Genomic DNA, 8,700 nt, shown 5'->3' with positions numbered 1-8,700 from the left:
TTCTTGCCTTGGGCTGCAGCTCTGGGAGCTTTGTGCTGCTCCCTTGCTGCAGAAGGAGGCCACCATCTCATCTTCTGCATCTCCTTTCTACCCGCATCTGAAGCTTCCTGAGGCTGTACTGGGAGGCACTGGGAGGCTGATGGTGTGTCCCTAGGAAAGGGCCTTCTCCTAACGTCACCACGAAGTGGAGGAGGGATGGAAGATGTGCTCCTGCCCCTAGACTACATCCTACCCCTAGACTACAAGGAGCTTTCTGGTAGCACGCAAGGTACAACTGCACATGAAGGATGGGCCACCAGATACAACATGGGGGTCTCATCCCAAACCCTGCCCCTGGCCATGACCAGCACTTTGGAGGGCGTACAGGAAAACTGGACACCAGTTCTGGCCAGCTCGGTGGCTCGATGCTGAGTTTGCAGATAGAGGACATTTAATGAGGATGTTTTCCTTCAGCTTTCACATGAGCAATTCACTCAAGGAGCTCTCTGCATGAAGGCAAGAGCTTGTGAGACAAATAACACAGCAACACCCCTGCCAGGAGCACTGCCTGCAGGGCTCCGGGCATTTTCCAGACCCAGACACTGGTCTGTGGCCATGCCCTAGGTCCTGGTGGCCAGTGTGGCCACGTCCCAGGTCAACATCACCCACAAGCATGAGATGAGGGGAGTGCAAGGCTTTGGTCCTCTTGGGCTCGGCCCAGGGAGGTGCTGCTTCCCTGGGCCGGGCTCTTCCTGCCTCCCCCTGCCCGCAAAGCATTTTGAGGCAGAAAGAGCATGTTTGGGGATTATCCATCCTAGTGTAGGCTGCGGCACGGAACTTCTTTTGAAAGGTCTCCTGGGACAGATCTGTCCTGCTAAATAGGTGCGTGGCCACTTCCTACACCCACAGCTTCTCCCTGCTCTTCGCTGGGGTGTGGCGAGGCGCTGCGAAAACCACGGCGAGCCAGGAAAGGTCACCGAGAAGACAAAGACGAGGCTTATTCCTAAACCTTTGCCGAGCCAAGCGTGGAGGGGGCAGCCTGTCTGGGCTGCCCACGCCGAGCCCCACCACATGGCAGGGGCATCTCCAACCCAACCTTTTCCCCCGCCTCCCGCCAGTCCCTGGCCTCTCTCCACCGCTGCGCCTTGGCGGAAAGGCTTGTGCGCACGATCCTGGCTCAGCAAGATCTCCTCATCCCCCCAGGAGCTCCTGGTGGGTCCCAAGCCAGAGACACTTCCTTGTCCCAAATGAATTGTACTTGGAATGGTGGGAAGCAATTGTCGAGACGCAGGGTATAAAAAGGGGATTTTAGTAATAATAAAAATAAATAATAATAATGATGATGATAATAATGATGATGATAATAATAGTCGTCATCATCATCATCATCATCATCATCTCTTTTGTGTTTTTGGTGGCAGTAACTTACATCTGGAGCACTCATAAAATACCCGGTATGAATCGATCCAGTCGTGACAACAGCGATGATGCAGTTGATTGCATCATGTCTCGATGGTTAAGGAGTTTGGGTACACGCCAGGAACCCCCATCACATGGATTAGTCATTGAGAATGGGAGCAAGGCTTGTCAAAGAGTTAAACTTCGATAAGTCTCAAGGAGGGGAGATGATTACGCAAAATGAATGCTGCTGGAGGATGTCCCTTGTGAAGCCCTACCCCACCCATGCTTTTGTTTAGCCAACAGATTGCTAAAGTAACTGAAAAGGAGACGAGCAGATGCATTATTGTATTGTCATCTTCATTAGTAAACCATGAAGAGTCACTTAAGATGTGCCAAGGACAACAACTAGGGGCAAGGAACTTCCAGCGAGGGGAGATGGCGACCACAGGCTCAAATGCAAGCCAGAAGAAACAACCTCCCCCCTCTCCTTGAGCATGCATGGTAAATTAAAGTCAGATGGTGCCTTTAAATGGAAACGGAGAAGTTAGGAACCGATGAGAGAGAGGTATGATTAGCGAATATAGTGATTATTAGCTAATATAGTGATTATTAATTAGAGACGTTAACCGTAATGTATGAAAGTTACACTTTCATACACTGGCAGGGGTTGCCCAGAGGGGGGGTGGAGGCCCCATCCCTGGGAACATTCCAGGCCAGGTTGGCCGGGGCTCTGAGCAACCTGATGTGGTTCAAGGTGTCCCTGCTCCTGCAGGGGGGTTGGGCTGGGTGGGCTCTAGGGGTCCCTTCCCACCCAAACCATTCTGTGATTCTCTGATTCTATAGCCTTGCTAAGGGTGCTCGCTTTGTGGGAGGCCACCCAGCACCCAATCTTGTGCAGTTTTCTGGATGAACACCATCTCGTCTCAGCGTGTGAAGATTGGCTCATTGCGCACCGGGTCAACGAAACCAATTTGGGACACCACCACCACAAGCACGCTCACCCCCGTGACCGGTGTCCGTGCCCCTCCTGCCAGTGGTCTCCAGAGCCAGGTTGCTGCCCAACAAGCCCAGCCAGACCCCACCACCCAGCTGGCAGCATGCTGGTCCTTACCTTTGAATCCCCGCATCCCCACTGGACCTGGAGGGCCAAGGTCTCCTTGGTCCCCTTTCAAGCCACGTGGACCTGGTGGTCCTCTCTCCCCGGGTAGTCCTGGAGAGAGAAACAAGGATGCAAAATGACCCCGTTGCAGCAGAGACCTACACAAAGCAGACGTGCATGCACACGTGTCCTGCTTGCCAGCAGAGGTGCCAGGTGGGCTCCGGTTCCTTGCCAGAAGTTGGGGACCATCAGGAGACACCCAGGAGTCCAGCCCATCCTCTCCTTCTGCACCTTGCCCCTGGACACAGGACAGATTTAACCCAGGGATGGGCTGGTCCTAATGCAGCTCTGAGCATCTTAAGGCTCAGATTAAGGTAACTGGGCTCCAAGGTTGGAGACCAAGGAGCCAGGGTGGAGCAGAGACCCCAAGGAGGGATGATTTGCTTGGACTTGATGATCTTAAAGGTCTTTTCCAACTTAAACAATTCTATGATTCTATGAGGTGCCCAGCATGAGCTGAAGGTGCCTTGCGTCCATGCACGCTGACCTTTTGCTATTTATCGGAGAAGGGTTTGGATCAAGACCACTTATCTGAGCACCCCTGACATCCAGAAGGTAGGAAATGGGGGCTTTAGTCTGGCAGCTTGGGCCCCCTTCATAGGGGACACATCCAAGCCCCAGAGGTGACCTCCATCCACACGGGCCAGCACAAGGGGGTGGTGGGAGGGACCCCTCTGCTGGTGGTGGGCTCTGGTGGAACCTGGGAGTGGTCCCACCAGCGCGACCCAGCAGGGACTAAGCCCGAGCCTGACTTGGGGTCAGATCTGAAGCTCCTGGGGGAGAAGTCCCTTCAGACAGAGCCCCTCCAGCACCCGAGCTCAGCCTCCAGCCTGGCACGATGCTCCCCAGCCTGTGTGGGGGGAGCCCTGGATCCCCTTGGCCCTGCACCTTCCACCCCTCCTGGGCAGAGCTTTTCCAAGCTTAGTCAACATTTTCCTCTGATTTAAGAGGAAAAAAAAGCTGCCAGGAGGAATTGGGCAGCAGACATGGTCCTGGGCTTAATTCTTTCCCTGCTGTGCCCGGCCAACACCTCGCCTCCCTCCCAGGGGGGATGCTGCGGTGTGCAAGGACCCGGCTCTCTGCAAACGGGGATTTCTGGCTGCACCCGAACCTGACCTGCTCCCATCCAGAGGGCTGGTGCTGTGACCCCATCCAAAAAAGCACCAGAGACCGCGGGATGGAGGAAGACCTAAAAATAGCGACCCTTTCGGTGGCTCTTCCCGAAGGTGAACCCTCCGGAGATTGTTTCAGTTTTCTGTTTAAACAAAAAAAGAAAAAAGGAAAGAAGCCAGACGATGTATTTCTGATGCTTGTTACACCCAAGAAAAACAGCCATGAATCTGTCAACGAAAAAAAAAAAAAATACAGCCGTCGGTGCAAGGAGCGCGGGCAGCCGGTGCTGAGCAGGGCTTGCAGAGAGCGGCTGGGTTTCCAGGCTGGCTCTGCCTCCTTCGGCTGGTCCTGCTGCCCACCAGGGAGTGGGCAGAAGCGGGGCACCCAAATACCAGGTTTTAAGCCCAGCCTAATACCGGCAGCTCAGACGCATGGGGCTGGGGGAGCTGAACCTGAATCCTGACACCCTACGTAGGTCGTGTCTGCAGCAGGCAAGGTGAAGCCAGGGCTGGGCATCCTCTGGGATGGAGATGGAGGTCCATGCCCCAGGCAGGATGGATTCTGTCGCCTCAAGGGAGAGGGTTTAGTGGTGGGATGGCAGGGTTAGGGGAAGGTTGGGCTTGGGGAGCTTAAAGGGCTTTCCAACCTAAACCATTCCATGATTCCATGATTCTAATAGGAAAGAGCCTCCTGGGGACAGAAGGTCCTCACCAAAGGGGAGCCTCCGTCACCTCCGTGCCACCCCCAGCTCTCGGATGCGAAGCCAGTATTTCTAGGTTTGGCTTAAAAGCAGGAACAGGCTCAAGCTGAGTCCTGTTTCTCAGGGTGGGGGGTGCCTTCTGTTGGCTTTTTTAATTGAATTTATCCCCAAAACAATGGCTGGAATTACGAAGTGGGGGAAAAAACAGCATTCTTGACATTGGAAAAAAGCCTCCTATGCAAAGCCTCAGAGCTGCAGCCGGTGGCCGCGTCCCCTCTGCCGGGCTGGAGGGACCCCGCGCCCCGTCCCTGCGTGCTGCTGGAGGGGTGCGGGCAGCGGGGCCAGCCCCGGCACCTTGCAAGGGCTTGGTTGGAGTGAGCACAGGACAGTGGGCAGCTCCGGCACAAACCTGGGCTGTGAGAAAGCAGCCTGGGGGCATCAGCCTGCAGGCGATGGACCCTTGCAGCTCTCCTGGTCCTGGGGCCAGCTGGGAGATGAGAGAAGACTTTTTGTCCCTAAAGATTGGCAGCCTGGCAGGAGATGGGCCAGCAGGTTAACCCTGTTGTTCATTAAGAGTTGTGCGTAGTTAACGAGGTCCCAAGGGACAGGCTGAGAAGTCACCAGGAGTCATCCCATTGGGTCTACAGGCTTTGGGTGGAGGCTTGCAGGGTTATGGGCACCCTGGGCCTGTTGTTCCTTACCTCGCAGCCCAGGCAGGCCGGGAAGACCAGGTTCGCCCTCCATCCCTTCATGGCCTTGGTCTCCTTTGGGTCCTGGTGGCCCTGAAACACAACAGGTATTGGGCTGCAGCCATCGCACCCCAGCTTTGCAGCCACGTGGCAGATGCACGAGTGCCTGCACCCACCCGCCCTTCACCGGCCGCTATCGTTTATCAGGTGTCCAGGGACCTCTAATAAACACCAACAGGAGCAAAGTGAGAGTGAGGGAGCTTGCCAGTAGCCTTCTTCCACGAGCTGTGGATTTTAAAGGCCAAACACAACTCCATCAACCTAAGAGAACTTCACCTTGCAGCTCCTGCACTTCCACCTGAGCGTGACTCTATGGGAAATTCCAACCTCCTGGAATTTCCTTTTGGCCCCAAGTTGTGATATCTCCAATGAAACAACATTACAGAAAAAGAAAAAAAAAAACAGAAAAAAGGAAAAAAAAGCAATGAAATATTGAGATGAACCTCTCAATATGAACCTCAGATGAATCCCTGAACTCATCAGGAACCAGCCATCAGTGATTGCTTTTCGGTGTAAACTCTCATGAGCGAGCAGAAAGTCCAAACCCACAACAGAGTTCTATTCCTAAGCCTGCAAAGGGCCAAATACGCAAAGCTGAAAACAATTATGAGCTCAATCAGTTGGAAGAAAGAGTTCGAACGGAAAAAAAAATTACTCATGAGATGATAGAAAAAAGGGCAGCGAGAGGCTTGGAGGGGTCATTTGGTCGTTCTCCTACCAAGCCAAGAACCTGTTAAGCACTATTTTCCTAGAAACCCCAAAAGCCATAATGTCCCAGTTGTGGGGAAAGCAAACAACCAGCCAGGGCTACAGGCGACGTGGTAGTGCCAAAGGATCAGGGGAGGAAGAGGGGGGGGATGTTTAGCAATCCTAATGAATGAGTAATTAGGATCTGCAAATATTATGCAGGAATTAGCGGGTTCCTGAGCAGACAAACTGCAGCAAGCTCAGGAAACGGCCCAGCTGGAGATGGTCAGGGGCTGGGAGAGGACTACGGGGAGGTTCTGCATGGGCTTGCCCTGGGTTCCCTCTTTCCTGGATGGTGGGCATCTCTGGGCATGGAAGGAACGGGGGGATGGATCCCAGACCCGGGGGACACACGTCTCCTGCTGGCAAAACAAAAGGATGCAAAGAACAATGCCCCCCCCCCCGGAGGGCCGAGTACAATGAGGAGGCACTTTGGGGTGGGAGGAAGAGGAGCCGTGCACAGCAGGAACGCTCTTGGCCCTGGGTAGGAGAGGAAGGATTCTCCGTGGCGCAGAAGGTCCAGCAACGTTGAAGAGCTGCTCTACAGGGGGACATGGGGCAGGAGCCAAGCGAGGTGTGCCCCGTACGAAAGTGCTGGGATGGCTGGTGGGCTAATTTTCATCCCCACAGCATTAAAGAAGGGTGTTACACAGCAGCCATTAAACCATGGAATCGCAGGGCGGTTTGGGTGGGAAGAGAGCATTCCAGCCCACCCAGCCCAACCCCTGCCATCAGCAGGGACATCTCCAACCGGAGCCGGTTGCTCCCAGCCCCGTCCAACCTGGCCTGGAATGTTCCCAGGGATGGGGCAGTCACCACCGCTCTGGGCAACCTGGGCCAGGGTCTCACCACCCTCAGCGTAAAACTACATGGACTTAAATCCCCTTCCTTGCCTGCTGGAGTTTGAAAAACTGCAGAGATGGGCAAAGAAATGAGCAATAGGAAGCAGCTGATTGCGTAAATAGTGCCACGTACAGCCCATGATTTTCAGTGCCCCAAAAGAGCAAGAGGGAAGTCAAGCCACGCCATAGTTGAAGTGGAATAATGTGGGCATCACCCAAGCCCTTCTGAAAAAAAGAACTAATGGAGAATGTAAAGTAAAGAATGTAAAGAGAGTAAAGAATTCAACTATGTCGATGCCATTAATGTCAGCCTACACTGCAGAAAGCAGAGCCTGCCAGAGATCCATGGCTTTGTAGAGGTGATGGTGAGTTGGATGGGGACCAGTGGGACTGCCAAGGCAAAGGGGTTTTTCTAGCAGTGCATCTCCTGCCTGAAGGCTCCAAGTGTCCCAGGATGAGCAGTGAGAGCTCGGCATGACCCAGCCGTGCTCCTGGGTTTGGGTCAAGCTCTCCCCTCCCCTGCTGCCTCCCAGCACAGCAACGGCTGGGCTGCTGAAAACCACTTGCTTAAACAAAACAGATGCTTTCCCACCGCCGGCAAAACCAAAAGCAACCCTGGAAACATCGGCGCTGGGAAAGGTCTCCCATTTTGTCACCCTGACTTTGCCCCAAGCATCCTCTCTCCAAAGGGAAGGGGTCCCACACCAATGGCACTGGAGCAAAACTACTGCTGACACGAAACATCTTGCTTCCCCCACGCCGGCTCCAGCATGGGTCAGCTGAGGTCCCCAGTGTGGGCGCAGCTCTGACAACTTCCATCTTCTCTGGTTTTAAGGGCACACTGGGAAATAACCCATCCTAGTGCCCCACCTCAGTTCTGTTAACCCTGGAAAGGACATGGGAGCTGCCTGCTTGGGATGGAGTTGGAGCTGTCCTTCCTCCTTAAAATCAGCAGTGCAGGCTTCCAGTCCTCTGCCACCACCTCTTCCCTTCCCTTCCCTTCCCTGCCCTTCCCTTCCCTTCCCTGCCCTTCCCTTCCCTTCCCTGCCCTTCCCTTCCCTTCCCTGCCCTTCCCTTCCCTTCCCTGCCCTTCCCTTCCCTTCCCTGCCCTTCCCTTCCCTTCCCTTCCTTTCCCTTCCCCTCTTCTTTCTTTTCTTTTCCTCTTTCTCATCTCATCTCATCTCATCTCATCTCATCTCATCTCATCTCATCTCATCTCATCTCCCACCTCAGAAAAATGTACCACAGGACATTGGGGAAGTCAAGGGCACAGACAGGCTAAGAAGGGAACTAAGTTTCATAGAGGATGACCATGGGCAATGGACAATCTCATCTGCTCCATAAGAGCTGGAGGCTGGGAGGACACAGCCAGGGAAGAGCCATGTTGCCTCTTATTCCCTTTCCCTGGGGTTAGAAACGGGGCTTGGGGATGGGCAGATCATCGGACGGATCCTGTTTGCTGGTTCCTAGGCTTTGGCATACATCCTTCAGAGCTATTCCCACAGTCATGAGCCCTGTGGTCCATCAGCCACCAGAACATCTCACGGCTCCATCCAGGCAGCTCCATGAGCAGGGATGGTCCCATGCCCAGGGACAGCTGGTGGGATGGGACACAGGGAGCAGCTGGGGTGGAGGATGGAGGAGCACTGGGCGGGGTGGTTGGGAGAGGCCAAGCAGCTCTGCAGACACCGTGCCAAGCTGGTCCCCACCCCACAGCCTTTGAGATTTGCACTCAGGAAAGAAAACCCCAGCCCAGATGCATCCCTGCTTGCTCAGGGCTGGGCTGCTCGCTGCATCAGCGGAGGAGAAAAACCCTCCAAAACCATCGGGATGAGGACTTTCATGACGTGCATGGATCTGACGGCCAGACGGGACCGTTGCGATCACCCCGCCAGCCCTGCTGCGAGCCAGCACATCCCACCCAGTGAGCTGTGCAAGTGGCTGGGGGCGGGCGGTGGAAGGTCCCAGGCATCCCCCCCCCGTCCTGGTGGCACCGTTATTAAGACCCTG

At 54.6% G+C, this 8,700-nt stretch overlaps 1 protein-coding gene across 1 annotated transcript in view; it reads right to left on the bottom strand.

Moving 5' to 3' along the window:
- Positions 1 to 8,700, bottom strand: part of SCARA5 (scavenger receptor class A member 5) — a 42,379-nt gene that overhangs the window by 12,927 nt on the left and 20,752 nt on the right. The window contains exons 4-5 of the mRNA XM_035900730.1: positions 5,054 to 5,134; positions 2,492 to 2,590 (exon numbers count right to left, since the gene is read on the bottom strand). Coding sequence (XP_035756623.1) covers positions 2,492 to 2,590; positions 5,054 to 5,134 — 180 coding nt within the window. The remainder of the gene's footprint in view (positions 1 to 2,491; positions 2,591 to 5,053; positions 5,135 to 8,700) is intronic.

The sequence above is a fragment of the Egretta garzetta genome, unplaced genomic scaffold (genome assembly GCF_000687185.1).
Source record: "Egretta garzetta isolate BGI_Z169 unplaced genomic scaffold, ASM68718v1 scaffold218, whole genome shotgun sequence".
NCBI classification, from domain to species: domain Eukaryota; kingdom Metazoa; phylum Chordata; class Aves; order Pelecaniformes; family Ardeidae; genus Egretta; species Egretta garzetta.
The sequence above is the reverse complement of the archived record's forward strand: the minus strand, read 5'-3'. Positions and strand labels throughout refer to the sequence as shown.